The sequence below is a fragment of the Cygnus atratus genome, chromosome 1, assembly GCF_013377495.2.
Source record: "Cygnus atratus isolate AKBS03 ecotype Queensland, Australia chromosome 1, CAtr_DNAZoo_HiC_assembly, whole genome shotgun sequence".
In the NCBI taxonomy this organism is placed as follows: Eukaryota; Metazoa; Chordata; class Aves; order Anseriformes; family Anatidae; genus Cygnus; species Cygnus atratus.
The window spans coordinates 15,435,612-15,458,962 of NC_066362.1; the positions used below are offsets into that span (position 1 = coordinate 15,435,612).

At 41.1% G+C, this 23,351-nt stretch overlaps 1 protein-coding gene across 2 annotated transcripts; it reads left to right on the forward strand.

Annotated features, from left to right (window-relative positions):
• On the forward strand, positions 1-22,871 carry ERGIC2 (ERGIC and golgi 2). Of its 2 annotated transcripts, none has more exons than XM_035549272.2 (14): positions 1-97; positions 5,517-5,662; positions 7,950-8,058; positions 9,399-9,445; positions 10,622-10,692; positions 11,745-11,785; positions 12,886-12,987; positions 13,783-13,878; positions 14,949-15,004; positions 16,047-16,145; positions 17,368-17,465; positions 19,151-19,313; positions 20,040-20,119; positions 20,790-22,865. In XM_035549272.2, the coding sequence occupies exons 2-14, from the start codon at positions 5,557-5,559 to the stop codon at positions 20,853-20,855; spliced, it is 1,134 nt and encodes a 377-aa protein (XP_035405165.1). In that variant the 5' UTR covers positions 1-97; positions 5,517-5,556; the 3' UTR covers positions 20,856-22,865. The 2 variants fall into 2 exon arrangements, with proteins under 2 accessions (XP_035405165.1, XP_035405164.1); XM_035549271.2 differs by lacking the exon at positions 1-97 and adding an exon at positions 3,390-3,534 and having other exon boundaries at positions 20,790-22,871.
• The last annotated feature ends 480 nt before the right edge of the window (positions 22,872-23,351 follow it).

Below are 23,351 nucleotides of genomic sequence, written 5' to 3' on the forward strand. Positions count from 1 at the left end.
GCCCCCCGTGGCCACTCCCAGCCCTTATCGCCACGCTCGCCCTCTTGCACCTGCGCTTCCTCCTCCTCAAATGCCACCTCGGTGCTTCCACGTTGCGGTAAAGCGGCCCTTTTCTCCTTTCCCTCCCGCGGTCCCCCCCCAGCCCCGCTGCCCTCCCCTCAGCCGCCCTCCCCGCTGCTCTCCCCGCTGCTCTCCCCGGCCTCAGGCGTGCTCCGCAGCCTGCAGCTATTGCTTTTTGTCTTTATGCTCCTCTATTCTGCTAAACTGTACGGGCGTGAGGCGTTTTGTGGGGTTTTCCCTTCCTTGTAAGCACCAAGGTACTTCATAAATCACCAGGGCTAACAAGTGCTTTTTTTCCCCCTTTAAATCAATTGTATTTCTACATATGTGACTGTACTCGTGACTCAGAGTGCTTTAGGATCTTGTTAAACGCCGCACTGAAATAAAAGTGTGTCTAACAGTAGCTGTGGGGCAGCCCAGTCGCCCATCTGCAGGGCCTGTGGTCAGTAACTGGGTTTCTTCCTCCTTCCCTCAGGCTCCCGAAGGTAACTTGGTAGGTGCTGGTAGGCTGCCGGCACCGATGGGATCAGGAGTGCAGTAAACAGCACGCAGGTGCACCAGGAGAGGAGCAGGGTTTGAGTCAGAGTGGTCTGGTATTGCAGGAGTGGTATACTCAGATAGATAATCGTATAACGCTTGCTTTCTCTATTTTTCTTACATTCTGAAAAACATTTATTGTGTTTTCCCCCGTAAAATCTTATAGAGACAGCTGTAGATACACATATAACAGTGCAAAGCTGTGTTTTTTTTTCCTGTGTTACTTTTTTTTTTTTCCTCTATAAGAAGCATCTCAGTGTGGTATTGAGCAGTAGTGCCAAAACCCATGAGCAGATTGGATTGCTGTAGCTCATAGCCTCTGAGAACATCTGTTGAGCATCTCTGATGCACAGCTAATAACCAGATCTCTCCGTTGCTCTTTCCAGTCCGTAGTGTTGAGAGCATTTAAAGGGAAAGCAGGGCTTAGCCAGTGAAATCCCTGGCTGCTGAATAATACTCATGAACACTGGCACCGCAGTACAGGAGCTTAAAGTCCTGTGGCTAAAGCTGCCTGCTGTTGTGCCTGAGATGAGGGAACAAATGCAGATAAAGTTGCTTTTGGCCCAGTCGTTTGTCTCTTGTAGTGTCATTCTCCTAGCCACTTTTTCTTTCTGACTCTGTTACAGTTGTTCAGTTATAATAGCTCCCAAAATTATTATAACAGATTAGAATTCAGTGAGAACGTAAGCATGTTGCTGTATCTTCTTTCCTTCTTCAAAGCCTAGTGTCCACCTGTCCCTAAAGAGCAAAAAGTATTCTTTGGATCTGCTCGTAGTCCTTCCCCCTTTCCAGGTTCCTTTCCTTCTCATGTGCTGTTAATGCCAAGACAAACTTTGTTGTCCTCTTCAAATTGCAGTATACTTTAACAGGCTAGGTGAAAAAATTTTGTTGTGGATCTGCTTTTTTTCTCTAAATTATTAAAAAGGGCAAATCTGTACTCATGCTGTGAAGCTCACTTTCTGTTTCTGGGGTTATGCGTAGATTTTATTTGCTTGTGTCATCAAAAAATACAGTGGTCTTCAGTCTCATTTCTGATCTGTCGGTATAAATGTTTGGCGTTATGGTTTAATATTTGGTAAAATGGGTTTTAATTTGTTAAAAATCTTAAAAACTGCACTTCTCCTTTATGTAATGTTGATCTTGAGTAAGATGTTAGTACTTCCCAAATGATATCCAAGATCTCCCCTTCTGACTCTGGAAAGATGCCTGTATCTCCTCAGCTACTTGTGAACTGAGGCGCTGTGGCAGTAGCACAAAGTAACCACGTTCAGTTTGGCTTTGTGAGTCTGTTCTGGTAGTAGCACCGTTGGAAAGGCTCTAGGGGACATCAGGGTTAAGGAAAAGGAAGTGTTGTGACTTCAGGGGAATTCTGGAGTTAAATAAGCATTGCCATTACTAAGGGCATAAGGTTTGTGGTGGGAGGTAGGACTTTTTTATTAGCCCAGCCTTAATTCCAGTTAGAAGACGTGCTTGTGAGCTCAAAATCTGTTAGTTTCCCCACTATTTGTCTTATAGTCTCCCCCCCCACAGCGAACGTAGATCTGATAGATGTTGCCTCCTTTTATATCCATAGACCCCTAGTGTCTAAAATAACATTGCTGCCACAGACCAGGTCAGTAGTGCTTTCTCTAGTTTCCTTTTAAAGATACTTGGTGTAACAGCTTTTCTCTAACCGATCACTCTAATTCTAAACTTCACAAATTGGTGGTATCTGTTCTTCCCTCTTTGGAGCACAATGTTCCTCCAGTTGGAGCATTGCTGGCTTTGGATCCTGATGCAGCAGTGAGTTATGATCCTCAAGAGCCTCAGAAACTCAAAGGATTTATGGGGGTGGGAGCCTTTCCACACGGGCAGCCCCTGATTCACCCTGACTACACATAATTTACCCCAGCTCAGCAGGGCTCAGCCCCTTTGGCTGACTGGGGAGATCATACTGCTCTCTACAGGTACCTGAAAGGAAGCTGTGGGGAGCTGGGGGTCGGCCTCTTCTCACAGGTAACCAGTGACAGGACTAGAGGGAATGGCCTCAAGTTGTGCCAGGGGAGGTTCAGGCTGGAAATGAGGAGACATTTCTTCTCAGAAAGAGCAGTCAGGCACTGGGACGGGTTGCCCAGGGAGGTGGTGGAGTCACCATCCCTGGGAGTGTTCAAGGAGAGGTTGGATTTGGTGCTTAGGGACAGGGTTTAGTGGGTGACATTGGTGGTAGGGGGGTGGTTGGACCAGGTGATCTTGGAGGGCTTTTCCAACCTTAATGATTCTGTGACTCTAAAACAGCTGTTCTCTAACTGATCACTTTAATTCTGAACTTAACAAATCTGTGGTATCTGTTCATCCCTCTTCGGAGCACGATCTTCTCCAGTTGGAGCGTCACTGGCTTTGGATCCTGATGCAGCAGGGAATTGACAATCCTCAGGAGCCTCAGAAACCCAAAGGATTTACAGTGGGGGAACCTCTCCACACTGGCAACCCCTAATTCACCCAACTACATGTAATTTACCTCAGCTCAGCCCCTTTGGCTGATCCTTAACTGTGAGCACGGGGAGCTCCGGCACAACTCCGCACTCGGGGCAGTTCCTCGCGATAAGGGGAGGTTCTAAGCCCCTTGTAACCTCTGAAACTAATATATGTGTATATATAGAAGACGTTTTCCTTCAACGTATATATAAGAAAACTTTATACGTACAGATATATTATACTTATTTCTCGCTTCCTTTCCTCGCTCGCCAGGCGCCCGCCCCCGCCCTCCCTCAGCCCCGTCAGCGTCTCCCCGCGCCGGGCGGCGCATGCCCGTGTGAGGGGCGAGCATGCGCGCGGCGGGCGGGCGGGCGGGCGGGCGGGAAGGTAGCGGGGCAGTGCCGGGCCGAGCCGTGCTGCCATGGTGAGCGGGGCGGCCCCCCGCCTGCCCCCGGCCTCGCCCGCCGCCCGGAGACGCCACAGGTACGGGGGGGAGGCGGGGACGGGGCACGGCTCGGCTCCAAGCGGGAGAGCGGCGGGGCTGAGCCGGTGCTTGGGTTTGTGGGGTGTTTGTGCCGGAGGGGCTGGGTGGGGGTCTGATTACTGCACCCCGTGGGGTGCAGGCGGCTCGGGGGGTCGTGGTGTGGGGTAGGGGCGTTGTGTGCGCGGTGACTGGGGCCTGAGGTGGGCCTGGAGGAAGGTAACGTGGCCCTCAGGGCCCTATACGTGGGGTGCGTGTATGGGATTAAAGACACATCAACAAACACGGTGCTTGGAGATCACAGAAATGCCGTGCCCACCCGCACGGGGTGGTTTAGAAAGTTTCTTGTTAAAGTGTGTTCAAATTCTCTGAGTCTGTCGTATTTCCACACGCGGTACAGAAAATGTGAATGTGAAATGGGGCTGAACCGATGCCAGGGCTGTCTGTAGGACAGCAGGCAACCCCATCCAGTGTTTCCTCTGTGCTAACAAATGTTACGGTTCCAGTCACTGCAGCAAAGCAGCAGCTTTGCCGTATCTTTGTGCCTAAGTTTCCCAGCTTTTCCCTAAATTGCTTTGAGTGCAGTTAAGATGATCCCATAAACCACAACTATGTAGTGTAGTAAGGACAAGACCTTCCGGACCTTCCTTCCCAGATTATCTTTCTTTTTTTTTTGATGCTGCATAACCAAACTTCTGTTCCAGCATCCGTCTTTTCTTCCTGCTTTAACTGCATTTTCCTCAAATCTTCTGTAACGCACAGTGTTATTTTCTTGGTCCCTGCAGGCTGGTTTGGCTGCTGCTCCCAAGTGCAGGGCCTGTACAGTCTCACTAAGATCCGAAGCAAACTTCTGTAGTGAGAAAATGACAGATGCAGATCGTGATTCTTGGTCTGTGAACTTCCATTTCCAGTAAAGCCTACTTACTATTTCACAGTAGCAAAGTCTGCATAGCACCGGGGAGGAGCAGAACAGGGGATAATTCTGAAGTAATTTCACTAGGCCACGTTGGAGGCGCAATGTGCTCTTGGAATGGGGGAGAGAAATTAGCAGATTTTTCTACAAGACGATGATGAGTGTCTCATGTGTTACCTTGGTAGTTTAGCTTGCCTGCCTTGGTGTCTTTAAACAAGGTACGATAATATGACATAGTTTCCAAACCTAGTAGATGCACGGTGGTTTTCTCAGCTTCAGATTCTGGGCAAAGTGCAGCACTTCCTCAGGAGGAAGGCAGCAGTGCCAGCTTGTTAAAACATGCGGTGTGTTGGCAGGACAGCGTTGTGAGCGCATTTGCAGAGTTTGGAAACAGTTTAAAACTGCTTCTTGGGCAGGCTACTTCTCTCAGCATCGTGCTGCTTAATGTATCAATGACTCCAAGTGGAAATGAGTTTGTGTCACGGACAAAAAGGATTCTGAAGGACAGAGCTAGGATTTGATACTTAATTTGCTTTGGGGGCATTTTTATAGGAAAAAAATCCTGTTATGATCATAAAATTCTAAAGCTGTGAAAGTAAAAATGCAAAATGCATGATTTTTTTTCTCTTCAGTATATAATGAGTCCACATTGGCTGGATACAGGAGCCCAGAGCAGTTTGAAATCCTTGAGTTTATGCAGCCAATTCTGTATTTTTTGCTAAGTGGATGACTTCCATGCATTGTCAGGTCTGTTTAGCAAGCTTACTTCAGAACTAAGTTTGTTTTTTTAAATTAAAATTCTGTACGTCCAATGTGAGTAGGAATTTCATTGAGAAGTAAATGAATCACAGTAATTAACTGCTGAGTGTACTGGTTGTGGCTGGAATGTGTGTAGCGGGGTACATGCCAATTTCAGTCGTTCTCTTGAAGCAAAAATGACCATCCTACTGTCTAGTGTGTTTCTGGAAAGCACGTTTCTTAGGTTTTAATTGCTACGTTACTGTCAGTTGGTTTTGAGGCAGAGCCAAATTGTTTGTATCTTTTAATCACAACAATTTACTCTCGATTCAGAGGGAATATATGAAGGAGGAAGTGGAGGAGTGTGCTGAAGATGAGGCGACTGAATCGGAAGAAGACGTTGAATTTGATGAAAGAACTGGATGCCTTCCCAAAGGTTCCTGAAAGCTATGTGGAGACTTCAGCAAGCGGAGGAACAGGTAGGCCTTCCTGGGAGGCTGACGTGATGCTCTGAGGATAGAACCTTCAGTTGGATGAGGGCAGGCATCTGTGTTTATTTGAAACTAGCCAAAATTGGTATCTTGATTTCCTTTGTGGACTGATAGAGCTGATCTCAACTATGTAAAGACGTAGTTATCTTCTCCTAATAGATGTAGTTAGTGCTCATCTCGAGGGAGATTTTTGTGTAAAACTGATGAAAGGCTCAAACGAATGTAAACGTTCCCTGTAAACACTTTGAAATGATTATGGCTGGAAGTGCAGTGTGCCAAGGCCATAATAAAACTGTAAGTTGTGGAGTCCCGCTAAGCCCTTTCCTTTTCTCTGCATAAAGTTTCTGGCTAAGACTGTCAGCGTGGAGTGAAAGGCAGATTGGATTCAGCGCTTATGCTTTTATAAAGAAGAAGAAAAAATCTCCAGTTCTTAGAATTCTCCGTTCTCAAAGCCGGCAGAACTGAGCATCAGGATGAAGAGCAGCTTTCTAATGCTGCTTGTCCTGAAGGTGCATTTATTTTGAGAGTAAGGAAAGCCCTTTGAAGAACTAACCACTTTACTTCAGGGCATGTGCTTGTACTGTCACTTGAGCTTCTCTCAGATTACTGTAGCTATAAGAAGTACCTTTTCTATTTGTATCTGACCAGAAAATGTTGCCTCTAGTTGGGTTGTGTTAGAGGCAGCCTGATACAGAAGCAGTGACTTCATCTGTTGGACTATCGGAATGGTTCACAGTTAGATAGGAAACTGCTAGCAGCTTGAAATAGAGGAAAAAAAATCTTCTCATGTGTAATTATTTCGGAAACAGAGTCGAATAAAAAGTACAAGAAGCAATTGCAATCTGCGGATAGGCCTTTGAAGTCATTACACGATTTATAGTGTAAAAGTAAATATCACAAGGATCCGTATTTGCTGTTTCCTGAATTGCACTGTTAATAATTAAAGGGTTCTTGAATGTAAAACAACCTCTAAGAGGTAATGAAATAACTCTTTGTTAATTTTAAAAAGCCCGGTTCCAGATGAAGCAAATGAGGTGCTTTCCCCCCCCACCTCCCCCGCAAATTACAACAAAATAAATGGCTAAAAATCCTCTTTTCTGGTGTAGCATCATACTTCATGAGAACTTCACTTTGTTGAAGGGTGCCTTAAGGATTTCTCAGCACCAACAGTTACTGTAGCATTCTTTATATGGTTTATACCAATAGCCTTAGGACAGTATATGATTGTCTTATTCAGAATTTATAGTGGCATAGATTATAGTGTTTCCGCTTCATTCAGAATTCAAGTACCGGGCTCGTTTTCTGGTGTGACAGGGATGCAAAACATCTCAGGACTCTATTCACAGCCTTTCAGTGTCTTAAAGCCCATTGTAAAAGAAGGACTAGTCCCTCAGGATGAATTTTGACTCTGGCTCTAGGCTGGGAGAGCCTTCAGAAAAGAGAGTCTAGTCTAAAAGACTTATTTCACCTACTCAATTCCACAAAATCCCTTGCTCAGAATTGCCAGGAAAGCGTCTGCTGCTCTGATTGTTTCCTGGTGGGTTTGGATAGGCAGTATGGCTCCAGCTTTGATGGTGCATGGCTGGGCTACTGGCCTCCAAAAGGAGACATGGCCGGAAGAATTAACTGATTAGTGCATCTGCTTTCATGGTGTGCCTTGACGTGAAGGTCTTTGTATATATGATCGTTGCATAGCTTCAAGTGAAAGCTTCAATTTGAAATGTTACTGATGTGCCCTGATAAGGGTACCTTCTGCTTACTGGACGGTGTATGCAATGCGTATTATTTCTGTTACCTGCCTGCTTCCTGGCTCTAGAACTAGATATTAAAAAAAATAAAAACATAAGTTGTAGAGAAATGGAGGATTGAAGGGACTTCAGAGTTCACCGTTTCCTTTTTTCATACTTGAAATTAGGATTATCTTTGCCTAGCCCAACTCTGACAGTGATTTGTCTGTGTTTTATGCTCAGGAGTATCTAACCTGTTATTAAATCCCCTGGGGATTTCATAACCTCCCCATTATTCTAGTGTTTGACTGTACTTAGTATGAGAAGTCCTTTCTTGATGCAAATGTATGACTTTTTCTTTTCCTTTCCTATGCAAAAGAAAGTACTGTAGGTATGAAAACACTTTTCTAAGAGCAGCTTATGGTTTTATAAACCAATCAAAGATATCAGTGTTGTACTGGTAGTGCTCAGATTGTGGAGCGTTAGAATTTTGGCCTGCTTTTGTTCCTGAATGTTTGTCACAATCTAATTTTCTTTTAATTGTTCAGTTTCTCTGATAGCATTTACAACAATAGCTTTCCTGACTGTAATGGAATTTATGGTGTATCGGGACACGTGGATGAAGTACGAGTATGAAGTAGACAAGGATTTTACTAGGTAATTTTTATTCATTGTAATTTTAAAATTGAAGTTGTCTGCCTTTCAGGAAAGAACAGATGTGAGATATTCTTGTGACTTGCAAGCAATTAATGGTTGAAATAGAAGTGAAATACTAAGGGGGGGGGCGGTAATTTATCTTTTGTTGATTGACTTGCGGCTTTTTTCCTGGACTCTGTGAAGAAGAGAAACTGAGATTACTGCAGTGAAGAAGTCGAAATAGTGTAGGTGTGTTGGGGAAGGAGACCTGTGAGGATCTATCTGCTAATGATTCAGAGGACATTGTAATATGTAGCTCCCCATCAGATATGTAAGCCCACCAAGGCAGCATGATGCTAGTTTTTACAGTTGGTATATTGCCATTATACCCTGAAATGCTGCTGGAGATGAAACTTGAGCACTCAGAACTGGGTTATCTAGAGGTTGCTTCTGATCTTGTCTGTTGTTATGGGCCCCAAGATCGCTGAGGATACATTTGCTGTTGATTTCTTGTGCTTCTCTGGATTGCGTTTGCCTTTCTCCCCAAGGTGATGCCACGCGCCCTTGATTCTGTGTGAAGTTAGAGATTTCATACACTGAGCACCTCTAAATGTCACACGTCTGGAATTGAAAGAACTTTAAAAGCTGTTTGACTTGGCTTGGTTGCTGTGGTAACAAGCTAAATATATGTATATTAATCGGGTGCCTTGTACGTCAGAAATAGCAAAGGGCGCTGTAATAAAAAGAATAAAGAATGGCAGAAATGTAAGGGAGAAGCATCAAAATCAAGTTTTTTCTCCTTAGAGAAAATCCGTTCAGACGGGAGTTCCACACTTAGGTCTTTCTAAAATAGGTTCCTTCCCTAGTGAAGTTATCACAGAAGGGAAGGAGGGTCCGGTGCTTAAGAAACAGATAATGGGACTTGGGAGGCTTTCTGCGGCAGACTGCAGTTAGATCGTGCAGGTTTATCACCCAGCCTGTGGTTCTGTGACAATTTAAACCACTGTAAATTGCTATCACTGTAATTGCTCAGACTGTGTGTGATCCTGAGCTGAGACAATGTTGAATCACTTCTGATGTGACTTAGTTGTGGCCAGTTGAGTTCCCAGAAGTAGATCCCTAGAGATGATAGAACCCTATGACTATAGGGAGAGGTTTTATCTCTTAAGTTATGAACAGTCCTCAGTGCGTTAATAATAGAAACTGTATTGATTCACCCAAATTTCAAATGGTTTATATTTGTTGGTGTGAATTTTGTCCTTTGACTGTATTTCTGCAAGTAATCTGCAAAGTTTAGTAATATTTCTCTTGATACTTGTACTCACTGTTAATTATTACTTTTTTTGCCCTTTTTTTCCCAGCAAGCTAAGAATCAATATTGATATTACAGTTGCCATGAGGTGTCAATGTAAGTATCCAACGGTGAAAGGTTAAAAGCACTGTAAGGACTCTTAGAGTATGCTTTTGCTTGCAGTATGGCTGGATATCGTTCAAAGTATTTATTTTAACACTGGGATTTATTCTGTTCTTGATGGCATGTAGTGTACTGATATGACTCATTGAAAGAATTGGTATGAGATAAGAAAAAAAAGCATTTATGCTGTGTCATTCACATCTGGCAAAACTTTGGTTTGTCTTTCAGAAAGAAAATGATTTGTTGTTCCAGTCTGTCTCTACCTGGAATATTCTAAAAGCTCATTGTGAGACACAGTTTAGCAGCAGGAATTTATCACAGTCATGAACTTTGCAAATACTAACCTGGTCTACTGTTGAACAATACTGGAACCACTAAGTTATAACATATGAACGCCTTTCCATTTAAAGGCAGTGCTTGCTATTCTTTTGACAACAGTTAGGTAACGAACCATTAGTTCTATGCAGTGATCTTAATTGTCCTGGACTGAGAGAGTACTGCTTCTACCGGGAATGCAAGCCAAATCTTCAAGTCTTTTTTTTGACTAGTGTAATTATATGGTACTTATGTTTGTCTCACAAATATTAATTCACAAGTCATACCTCCTTACTCTGAAAACTTATTTTAATTTTAAAAAATATTTTCTAGTTAGCATCAAAAGTTTGAAAATTCTGAAATTATAAGGTTTTTTGTTTTGTCCAAATTTGAGAAGTAAAACTATCCTATGTTTTGACTAGTCTCGGTTTGAATTCTGTGCTTGTGAAACAAAAAAAAAACCACTCACTTGCAGATAACAGATCCTAGAAAGCTTGTATATGTGTGGTGCATACATCATCTCCGAAGGTGGTACATCAGGGATTAAATACCACAAGTGTGAAGAGCTTCTTTCTGCTCACAGCGCATCAGCTCATGATACTTCGAGGTTTGATAGGTTGAACACCCCCCCCCCCCCACCACCCCGTAGTAATCTACTTCTTGACATCTTTGCTTCTCTTTTGGTTTGGACTTTGTTAACAAGAAATACAGAGTTGGGTTGTCCTCCCCCTCTCCCCTTCTCCCCAGTAACTTAACACTGAAGGTTTCTCACTGTACTGTGAATCTTACCTTGAACACTTTTTTTTGTTTATGATCATCTATATGCCTCAATATTTTTCTCCCTTTTTAAAACAGATGTGGGGGCTGATGTTCTGGACTTAGCAGAAACAATGGTTGCCTCTGCAGATGGCCTAATCTATGAACCAGTAAGTACATTCTGTGATGCGGGGTTGCCTTGCTGTCTTGTACCTCTTTGTTTTTTTGCCACAGCTGGGCTGCGTAGAGCCTCCCCAAGTATTGTCTGATCTTGGAGTGAGGTCTGCAGTGCTCACTGCAGGAATCTGCTAGGGAACTAGGCTAGCACTGCGATTTCTGTTCACTCTCTGCAAATAACAGCAGATTCAAACACAGCAGACGCCCCAGGTCAGTGCTTCTTAACAAGCTACTGATTTCTACGGCTATTAATTTTTACACTTTTAAATTCTTGGGATAAATGCCAGTATTTGATGTGGAAGGAAAACTGTCAGAGCTCTAAAAAGAATTGATCTAACTGCTTCTTAACTAGAAGAATACTGTGATTCTAAGAAAGTGGAAAGTCACCACGATATCCTTATAATATGGAATGGCAAAATTAATTTAAAAGTATCCTTTTAATTTCTGTATTGCAAACCGAAAGTGCTAGAAGTGTGTAAGCCTATGCTCTTAAAGTGGACTTGCATAATACGATAACCTTTGAAGTAATTAGACTGTATACAAGTAATTTATCATTTACTGAAAACTACCAGATTGAAGTAGGAGAAGTCTGGTAGTTAGTCTTCCAGACACCCTCAGTGAGGAATGACCCTAGAAATATGCTGCACCTGAACCCTTGTCTTCCAGCGATTGCTTCTCTGCTCATTCCATTGCTTTTTTTCCATCAAAATCATGCATGTCGATTGTAGCACTTAGAATTAAATTGCTGCTTCATGCTTCTTTTAGCCTGTATTAGTCCAAGGCTAGAAGGGCAGGGACTGCTAACTCAAGTTAGTAGAGCTTTAGGAAAAGATTCTGAAGTTAGAAATGAAAGCAAGTGAATAATTTTTTTGGGGGGGGAGGATTTAAAGAGCAAAATCCTTTCATAAACTCTAGTATGTGTTACCAAGTGGGGGCTTGTTTCTAGCCTCCCACAACTTCCCAGCCCACCAGGTCTCTTCTAGGTTTTCAGGGAGGGCACCAGTGCTTTCTGTGTGTTTTATTAGGTGTGTTACTTTTGTTTCAGGTGGTGTTTGAACTCAGCCCACAACAAAAAGAATGGCAAAGGTAACTCTAAAGTACTGAGATGCATGCTTGTGTTAGTTGTAGTGGAAGCGACCTTGAGGTGTACCTGAGTTGCATAACAGAGCCATGTCTTGGGTCTGACAGCTCCTGCTTGTAATTTGAGTGCAAACCTATGAGAAAAAATTTACTTTGCTTTTCTCATCATTTGAGATCTCCGCTGTGACAAAAATTTTGCTATTTTCCATGAAATGCTGTGATATCAGGCATTTGTAATGAATTTGCTATAAGCATACTTAGGGTTTTGTTTAATTTTGTGTGATAATATATGCAAGATTATATTTCTTTATGGGACTGTTCATTTGCTGTCATGAGAAGAAATATTTGCCAGAATAGCTCATCTTCTATTGACAGATGCGTTAATAATTGAGCTATACTATTCCAAAAGATGAGATATCTGTAAAAAAGGGTGGGGGAAACATTTCTTTTTACTGTTTTACACAAGGCTGTGCATATAATGCACAAGGTGCTTTTATGTGAGGCCTGCAGACTGCTCTAGTAGTTGACTTTGATAAGAATTCCTCCATTGGGCTTGGACTGATTTGTGGAATTGGGTCATGCTGTTGCAAGACAAGATAAGTACACAGACTCACTCAGCTTACGTTACCGAGCAAACACTTGGTAGCACAGGTTTTAATTGGGGCTTCAGATGTGTGACACAGACAGCTTGACATCTGAATGTCAAAGCGGAGCCATAACAACAGATTGCACATTCAGGCAAAGCAAATGAGTTTGAATCTTTTGTGTATGTTAGTTGACACACTGTTTATCACTGAAATTGGAATAGCTTGGTTATGTGTGATCAATTGTGCTGATAGCTGTGGGAAAAAAAAAGCTTATTTGGGAGTCTGTGTAGCTTTGGTATTTTCATAATGCGCTGCTACTAACAGCAAAACTGTAAGCTATATTTACTTTTATTTTTTGATTGTATAAAATATGATTGTCAATGTTTAATACAGCGCTTTGATGCTGACGTGAAGTCTTGCTAACTTTCCTATTTATAACCTGGAATTGAAGCTGATAATTGTGAATTTATTTTCTATTTCTATATTGCATGCTTTCACACTTGTCTGTATAACCTTTAGGATGCTGCAGCTAATTCAGAGTAGGCTGCAGGAAGAACACTCTCTTCAAGATGTGATATTCAAAAGTGCTTTTAAAAGTGCTTCTACAGCATTGCCACCGCGGTAAGAAAAAGTTGGGGTGTTTCTCCCCCAGCCCCCTTTAATTAGATATCATTTTTTTGTGGGCTTATTATTTTTTCTTGAAGATAAGTTTGGAAGAAAAGAAGGCGTTAGTGCTTTTAATTGCATTTTAAAGTAGTGTATTTGATGCTTGTTTTGGAGGGCTGCAGTTTTATGAAAATCTCTGGGTTTGCCAACATGGAGAAGGCTTACAGTATATATATACATATATGTATGTATGTGTATATATGTAAAAATATGTACATACTACATATGTACACACAATACAGACAGTATCGTACAGTATAGTACAGCGTGGGAAGGGGAATATTATATAGTACAGTGTGGAAAGGGGAAGGCTTTGTAAAAAAAAAAGTTGAAAGCTCTTGTTGCTACAGTATTAATGTGATGCACGTTTTGCTCTGTTCATTGTAGGAAGAAAACTTTCAGAATAATCCAAATCTGGTAGAAATAATTGGAAAAAAAATCACAGGGCAGCAAGATATATGTAAGGTCTTGGGACGTTTACTGTTCAGTTTTTCAGGTGTTATATGTTAGCTTTGTAGACCAGATCTCTGAATACAGGTATGAACATAAACGTATTGGTTTCCTCGGGCTCAGCTTTATACATTTCTCTCCCTTCTGCCATCCCTAATATAGCTCCAGGAGAATATGGTAAGGAGAGGTAGATGATAATGCTTTATCTTAGTGCCAGGAAAAAGAAAATCTAACTATACTACTGTTACTTCTATTAACAAATATTCTCAAGTACTCTTTATGTTGGTTTTGTTTAAACAGGGAAGATAATTCATTACAGTCTCCAGATGCATGCAGAATTCATGGCCATCTGTATGTCAATAAAGTGGCAGGGAATTTTCACATAACTGTGGGCAAGTATGTTCTGTTCAGTCTCTGAAAATAAAAAAAAAAGACTTCTACATTGTGTGTAGTACATGCATGTATATGTGTGTGTATGCTTTTAAGCTTCTAAATAGTTACTTTTTTCACTGTGACATACACATGCGTTTTCCGTGTGGTGTATTTCCTGGAGCAGTTAAGACAAATTTCTTATAAGCTATTAAAATAAGTTTGCTATTTCTTTCTTGCATTCAGTGTAGTGGTTATGAATTCCATTGACTTCTAGGATGAAACTTCTTGAAAACAGGCCCTCTGTAAATATATGACACGGAGTGGATTGCTTCTACCGGCTTTCCGTCTCTGGGCCTGTCCAGACTTCTCAAAGCTGAGATGTAGTAACAGAACCATAGTGAGGGAGCTAAATTCCCATTCATCTTGATATGAAGAGAGACTTTCTGATATGCTTCTGTAATGGTATTAGCTTAGGTACATCTCATACAAATTTGTGTTAATTTTTTTGTGCTCTCCAACTCTGCTGTCCTCACTTCCCTGTCATCTCTTTCAGCAGAGACCTTACCACGCAGTCCGTACTCTCTAATTTATCCACATGTAATTCCAGCTGCTGCCTTTGTGTGGATGTTTCTCCAAGTGTCTCTTCCGTCTGGTCTTGAACCACCTCTCTGATTTGCACCTAGATGTCCAGCTTCTTAAGCCCTTTTCAAAGCCAATTGTTTTGGCCTTTCATATGGACTATCCTAACTTCTCTCTTCGTGTCTCCAGTTTTTAAACCCAGAATAGTCTTTTGCTTTCCCTTGCTTCCTTTTGCTCATCGTTACATTCTATTGCTGTTAAGGCTGTTCCTCTTCTGCTACTTTTTTTTGGATTGTTTTCTTCGCTGGCCTGCTTCATACCTCATTGTTAGAGTCATTACCTGGTTAGTTGTTGTAGTCCTCATATATAAATAAATGAAAATGCATTCTCTCCCTATATAGTATTGAAATAGAGAGAGAGAGGTAATTTTTCTACATAATCCTGTTTAGGAGAACTGTGTGTGCGTGGCTTAATTGAACGAGTTTTCCATAAAAAACATATCTTACTTTCTTTAGGGCAATACCACACCCTCGAGGCCATGCACACTTGGCAGCCCTTGTAAGCCATGAGTGTAAGTTCTTTGTTATCTCCTTATGAACGAGTATTGCTTCTTTCAGACTGCTGTCATCTGTTTCAGATGTTAACATAGGTTGTTGCTGCAGAGGTCGTCCAGCTGGGCAATTGCATTGCAGAAGAGAGTGAAGAATATTCTTTTCGATGGTGTAACTCAGTAGGGATTTCACCTTCCCCCTATATGTTTAATACTATTAGTGTTACCTATAGATAACACTAATAGTGTAGCTTCTATACCTAAAGGTAATACTAATAAGTTGCTTCTATAGTAATGATAATATAACGATAACACAGGAATCTTGGATATATTTTGTTATAACACAGATACCATATGAAATTCTTGTATTTCAGTCCAAAATACCAATTTCCTGCAAAATCTGTTTTTCAAAAGGTTAAAAATGTTTGACCTCTGTCCCTAGATGCTTCATTTTTTAGGTTATGAGTCTGGATACTAAATGTGTGTTGTTGCAATACTTACTGACAGGCAAGGGTGACTTACCGTGAAAAATGAACTTGATATTTAATTGGTTTAAATCTCCACGTCTGCCTGTGAATGTACGTTAGCACAGGTGTTTAATGTTGTAGAATTCAGTTATCTTTGCAAAATCAGGCAGTGTAATAACTTGACAGGTGCTTGTGTTTCCTCTGTACGTTTAATTTATGAAATTTTAGTCTTTTTAATAATATGTGCAACAACCTGAATTGTAGAACTTCTGTATTTGATGAACAAGAAATTTCCTGTCATGAAGTTTTGACTCTTCAGCTTCTAGGTTGGTTCAAATACAGATACAATTTGTTTTAGAATTTCTTTTGTACGGAAACTGAATTTCTTTCTAAATACTTTGAATTCGAATTGTGTTTGAGATATGTATGTGAATTTATTACAATTACAAGCACAAATCCAATGAAATGCACACTGGTGTTTGAAGTATTCTAATTAATAAGTTTTCCAATGTGAGAATTACGTTTGTCCTTTTCTCTGAGAAAGGTACAGAAGTTCATAGTTTAAAAACGTTCCATTCTTCTGTATTGTTTTTCAGCCTACAACTTCTCACACAGAATAGATCATCTGTCATTTGGAGAGCTTATTCCAGGAATTATCAATCCCTTGGATGGAACAGAAAAAATAGCATCAGACCGTAAGTGTTGTGTATTCAAAAAAAAAAAAGCATCTTGTTTTGTATATTCTTCCAGTAATTACATATAAAACATTATCACATTTCATGATTTGTGTGACTTAGAAATAATATGCCTTATTAAATTTGATAGTGAACATTGCACTGTTTGATTACTCACATGGCATCTTAGACAGTTTCTTTTTAAGATTGCTATTGTTGGACCTCACTGTTTTGCTAAAGATGTTTTGAAGTTTAGTCCAGGCTTGTATTGAAGTTACTGTATGCCTGCTCTAGTTGCAAAGAGTTTTGCAACTGTGTGCTACAGAGGAGGGTCATAGAACCAGTTTTTGTCATAACAAGGGAAGAAAAAACAAACAATAAAACAATGACAAAAAAAAAACACTGAAAAACAAAACCCCCAAACCCACCTCCACCAAAAAAAAAAAAAAGTAAAATATCTGGCATCAGGAGTCTTAGCATGTTGCTGTCTTCTCATGTATAAATGAAGTAGTAACCTACTTTACAGAGATACTTAAGTCTCATCTTCTGATGACTCTTATTCCCCATGCAAGTGATCCTCAGGATCTGTTAAAGCTGCTGTTGCTTTGAAGTTAGTCCTTGGTACGTTGGCTGTTCCAGCCAGAATGATTTTGTGTAATTGAAATAAATTGCTTCAATTTATCAATGTTTGTTCTCTAAGGGAATTGAATGAAGACAGAGCAATCATAAATGCATAAGCCTACTGATTGCTTTAGAAGAAGTCTCTAGAAGACTCTCTAATCAAGAGAGGAAACCATAACGAGTTTTGAAGGGATTCTGGCTTTACATAGATGATTAAATGCTTAAAATCTATTCAAACCATTGTCAAGATAGATATGCCTGTGGCAGTTTGTATAATGGAAAATGTGACCGTGAAACTCATTCTGCTGCCCTGGGAAACGCAATGCATTTCATTTACAGATCTGAGTGGCCTGACTTTAATTAATCTTTTTGTTATGTAGGTAAAATGTAAATGTCTCTGAGTACAAACCTGATGCAGGCCTTGCCCCTTGTAAACTTTGTTCACGTAGATTGTGCTGAAGTAGTCTTGGCAGTTCTAGGATCCCTTGAAGAATGTCCCTACTGCAAATGGTGTAGTCGGTTTACTGTCTTACACAGTATTTGTTTGACTTCTTTATGACTGTGTCTCAGATGATCTTTTTACTCTGTACCTAATTGAACAGTGAGATTTGTTTTCTTCTAGACAACCAGATGTTCCAGTATTTTATCACAGTTGTGCCAACCAAACTCCACACGTATAAAATTTCAGCAGAAACTCATCAATTTTCAGTGACAGAAAGGGTAAGTGGAATTAAGAGAGAACCATGCAGGGGAAAATCTAGCAGTGATTGGTCTTAACAAAAGCTCAAATGTGAGAACTGAGGCTTAGTTTTTGAAAACTCCTCTATTACAAACGTAGACTACAAAATATTCCAGTGCACTGGATTTGTGTGTAAATAGTGTGATTTTGATGTTCAAATACATACGCTTGCTGATGCATGGTAACTTCTTGCATTAATGTTTTGCATTTCTAAATCTGGAGTCTGCTACTAGAATTAATGATAGAGTCCAGCCATTTTTATTTTGCCTAGATGCTAATGGCGGTGGGGAAGTCCTGTAAGTTACAGGTCTGTAACCTCGTGTGTAGCCTTAAAAATACTTAGCCCTTCAGGTTTTTGTCTGTGTGGGAAACAGAGTGAAAATTGCAGGTGACGATGTCATGAACTTGGTTGTGGAGTGTTAGAAATGGAAACAATGTGTACAAAACAAAACACACCGCATTTCTGTCTCTCAGCTATCTTGTTTAGCCTTTGTTGAACCACTAACTTTAATTATTCTTCAGACTGGAGAGCTTCCAATTCTTCTGAGCTTGGAGAAACTTTTAATGCTGAATCTATGAAGGAAGTAATTATTGCAGTATGGTGCATGAGCAAATCATAAGATACCAATTTAAAAGTCTTCTGTAAATAAGAGAAAAGGCCTTACATGTACCAGCTATGTGTCTCATCATTTCCAGGCTCTGAACTACGTTTTGATCTTTTATTCACAAGCCAAGAAAAAAAAAATCTTTGTGAAAAAGCTTAATTAAAACCAGCAGCTAAAGCGAAGGTTATGGAGGAAGCCTTGGGTTAAAAGGAAGTTCAGAGATTAGGATGGAAGTTTTATTTAGTAGGAAGGTTGCAACGCTCTCAAGTTGTGAGGGAGAAAAACTTGTCAATAGATAGAGGAGGCGAAGTGGCATTATGTACTTGCTCAGTCTCTCTCAGTAGGTAGCCCTGTCGCCTGTAAATTTTGCTTGTGTTTACCTTTGGAAACCAACCCCCCCAGCAGATGAGCTATTAAGAAAAGGCTATTAAGAGCAGTTATTCAGTGGACAACTTAACATATTTATTGTATAAGAGTAGGCACGTGTGCAGACCCAGAGAAAGGTGGTCAGCTAGCCGTGGCTAAAATGTGGATGCAGTAAGAAGCCAGTGGTGAGCATAATAGGAAGCAGAGCAAGCACACAATGAGGGGGAAAAAAAAAAAGCATTGGTCTAATTTAAGTTATGCTTCTAAATTTTTATGATGGTGTATTCAAGTTTAGGATCTTCCCCGATGCTTTCTAAGAACCAGTATTTAAATCCTCTGTGGCACGTAAATCTAGACATATGATCCTGAAGAAGAAGGGTGAAGCCTAAGAAGTTGTAGATGCTGTATGCAGATTTGCATGTACCTCTTGAGAAAATTGCCGCAGCTCAGGCTGTTCAACACCATAAATGTTTTCCTGAAGTTCTCATCTTGAGTTAAGTGATTAATAGCAGTGCATAAAGTAGGAGGAGTCGGGGCACTGTGTTACACCAGTGCACGCACTTGATTTCACAGTCTAGACCAAGACTGTGACCCTCATCTCTCCGATGAAGTAGTTTTGTCATCACGTCTATTAAGATTGTTTTCCTTGTGACTAATAAGGTGCAACTAACTTGTGTTTCTCTCCCATCTCTCAGGAACGAGTAATTAACCATGCAGCTGGCAGCCACGGGGTGTCAGGAATATTCATGAAATACGATATCAGTTCACTTATGGTGACGGTGACAGAAGAGCACATGCCTTTTTGGCAGTTCTTAGTACGTCTCTGTGGCATTATTGGGGGAATTTTTTCAACTACAGGTAACTCTCAGTGCTCTCCCTTTTTCTTATGTCCTATTAGATTTTTTTTTTATAGGTTACTGTGAGTATGTTATGGATAAATAAGAGGGAGTCCTGAAATGTGCAATAAAAGCTACTCCTTGTCACTGTCCCAGAACGCTTTGTCTGGAGGGGGCCTGCTGTTTCCTTCTGATGTTCTGTGAATTTTCTGTAGCTGGGTTCTCGTGCTAAATCAGTGCCAAAAGTTGAGGTAACATTTCCATCTGAAGTCACTGGGAGGGTTTTCCGTATGTAACTTGTCAGCGTACTGCAGGATTTGGTCTTCAGAGGAAATAAACCAAGTCAAAGGGCACAATTTGCTTTGTTAGTCACAACATAACTTGTAAGCAAGACGCCCTGTCGTTTGTTCTCTTGGCTTTCACTTGAAGAGGGTGTAGTAAAAGAGCTGTCTTTCAAAGTAATGTTTTTTTTCAGAGTGTATTTTCACCCGTTGAAGCCAGGCAGGGGGGATTAGATTTGCTTGGATAGCCTTGTTTTTGTTTTTATTGATGCGTTTCAGAATGTTAGAATTTTGTTACCTTCCTTGATGCTTCCACTTTTTTTTTTTTGTAGTTATTTTCTTAGCATTTCACATACCGGTGTATTGCACTGCATTGTTTTTAGGTATCGTAGAGTTTTGTTGTAACATTTCCATAAATACTTCGTTCTTGCTTCTTGTGACAATTTAAATCTTGTTCGACATTGCAGGAATTTTACATGGTTTTGGAAGATTTGTAGCAGAAGTTATTTTTTGCCGGTTCAGACTGGGCTCTTACAGATCTACGTCGGTAAGAAAAACTACTTTACAGGTGTTAAATAGGTAGTACAGACACCTGAAGATGGATGATAAGATTTTGGAGTTGGAGTTATTAGAAAATAGGACAACTTTGGGACTTGGCCCCAAGAGAATTTAAGGTGCTCACAATAGCTCTCCCTTTGACATCTGTATGAGTGGAGATTCAGCAGCCTTTAAAAATACTTGGAAAACCTAACTAAGGAACTAAGGTGTTTTCTAAAAAGTTAACTTAATGAAATTGAGTTCCTTATGAATTTCTCTGCTACATTCCTTCTATCATCCATGCTATGTTACTCTAATTTTCACACTGCTACAAAAATCAGCTGTTTTCTCAGGCCTCATCAGTCTCCCTCCGTCAAGCAGTGTGGAAGAACTGAGCAGTCTTTTACGTTGGACATTAGTAGTGATGTTCCTCTAGAAACTACTTGATTTTATTTTAATTTTGTTTTTTCCATGTAGCCTGTAGGGAGCCTTGTCTTCAAATTTTGTTCAAGTTTGCCAGCTGGCAAAGTTAGGTGAGTGGGAGGAGATAAGGGAAGGCAAATAGATTTGTGTAATAAAAAACGTACAAATTTCGGAGAAGAAATGTGGTTTTGGGGTGGCAGTGGGGGATTAATGTTCGCAGACAAGCCGCTAATAATGTTTGGTTTTCGTTTAACTAGGTCCCACTTCCTGATGGCCACACAAGCAACCACTTACCTCTAAGTACAGACAATAACACGCATTAGCGCCTCCTGAGAGAATTTTCTTTCGTCCTGCCTGATACAGAAGACGTTTTTTTTTTTTTTTATAATAAAGAAAACATTGTGCAATATGCAGAGACAGTACTGATGGGCAGCGGAAAAAGTGAAGCCTCTACAAAAAAAAAAAAAAAAAAAAACAAACAACAAAGCAGCAAACAAAATTTCTGTAACTTTTTGTCTTTTTAAGCGCGTATGGAGTCATAGGAAGTTCTGAGACCGGTGCGGTGGACCAGCTGGGGATTGAAGGAGCGTTCCTGCCAGTACAGTATTCATGGTCAAGCTGAACGTCTTTGTGATGACTGCCATCAACCACTGGAGTGTCTGCTTACGGGCATGCTAGCGGGCTCCGGGGGGACAGAGACCAAGTGGGATGTGTGGAAGGGCCGGGCAGCAGGCAAAGGAGGGACAGTAGCAAAGCTGTTTTTTTCTTCTAGGCGTGCAAACTGGGTTTGGGTTTTCTTGTTCTTTTGCGATGGCTGAGGGTAGGGGCGAAGATGCCATTCTTATAGGCTGGGAGTGATTTTGGGAAGTCCTGCTTGAGAGAGAGAACTCAGGGAGTAAGATGGAGCCCAAGCCATAATGTTGGTCGTAGCTGCTGCCTTTGTGGTCTCACCATTCCTTAATGCAGAGCAGGTTTATGCCTCTGTGTTTTCACACGGCCGCGTAGCCAGCAGTGACAATATCGCTTCTGGTGCTTAGTGTGGAAGTTCTCGAGGCCTCTGAGAATGGGTTCCCGTGTGTCTGGTGCTGGTTTTTGAGGTGGAATTAGAAACCTTTTAAATAAGGCTTCTGAGCGTAGTCTTGGCTCCCTAGCAAAAGATCAGGAAAACTCTTCATACGCCCCTTTCTTAAGTAAAGAAGTTGCTTTGATGCAGCCTTCGTTGTACCCCTGCTGCTAGCACATAAGGAAAAAGAGCAAGAGCAAGAAACTGCCTTGCTCTGGTTCAGTTAAATACTGTAGAAACACGGGATTCAGGCCAGCTGGGCAGTCTGCTAGTCCAGGCAGGGAGCAGTGGAGGTGGTCCCCAAGTTAGCCCCAGCTTTGGGGAATCTCAGCCATTTAGCTGCAGACAAATGATGAGAAGTGACACGCGGAGTTAATCCCTATTGTTCATGAAGGTTTTTGTAAAATAAATGAAAAGAGCAATATCGGTTTTATATTGTAAATATGCTACTGAGAGTGAATGTTATTGATATAGACGGTGCTTTGAGAAACTGAAGAACATCCTCTTACTGCTGAACTACTGGCACACACCTGTGGTTAAACAGTTACTCCACCAGGGTGAAAAATAATCAGTGTGATTCCTCCTCAGCAAAATTGGTTTAATAATGTATTAGGAGATTATGCTGACCCTGGCCTTGTTCACCATACTGAATATTAAAAAAAAAAAAAAAAAAAAAAAGGAGGACTGACTATGGAAAATAAAGATCTCTGGCGTTGTCAGATTTTGCTGACTTCTGTTAATGTAATTTACTGGACACTTGGATCTTGGTGATGAGCACAGTATAAATAATTTAGCTGATTTGCTATGCAGAGCAAAGGGCTTCTGAAATTGAGAAATTACACAAAATACTAAATAAAATGCAGGAAATGAGGGAAGACCTTTGTCCAGTTTGACTCTTGAGAAAGACAGGAAGGCAGGTCCTTGGGGTTGACAGCCAAGTTTGGTCTTTTTATATTTTTTGAATTTATGGTTTTCTGTTTTTTTTTTTAACACTAATTAAAACTCCAGCAACTTGAGAAACAAACTCTTGTCCCTAGTGAGCACGAAGATCAGAAGCTGTAAGTTCTGGGTTCCCAGATCTCTTTGGCATTTCCCTCCGAGGCTTTTTGCCTACTTCGGCTCAGGCTGGTTCTGCTCTGGGCTATGTCCTAACCCTTGTTTCTGAGCTGCGTGGAACAGACGGCACCGGCGGAGGTTTTGATCTCAGTTGACTCTCTGTATCAGAATGTAAATGTTATTTTCTATTCTCACATAAAACGGCCAAGTGGCTTAGTGTGTCTTAAATCCTCGTGTGGCGTATTTGTATTGTTCTGTCTAGAGCAGAGCTTGTGTGACAGCTGGCTGCTAATGGGAGAGAATTTGGGGTTGACTTCCCAGGTCTGAGGCACTGCATTGCAGGCTCAATGCAGGATCAGCTGAACTTCGCTGGTTGGTGCCGTTTGCCTTCTCCCTGCAGAGGGTTTGGTTGTTACAGCTGGTGCCACTTAGCCTTGCACCACACATTTTAATTACCTTAGCCAGGATGTGCAAGGGGGTTCCAGAGAAAACAGTTCATTGAAATGTTTTTTTTTTGTCATGTTTATCTATGTTGTGGGCAAAACGTGAGTGGAGTATGGAAAGAAATGAAAGGATTGGGCTTCCCAAGGGAAATAAAATCCCGATGGTGATTAATATGATCATTTTCTGGGTCAGGAACAATGGTCAAAATCATGTATTTTTATCTTTGTCTCTAACATGATACTGAAGAGGGAGCACA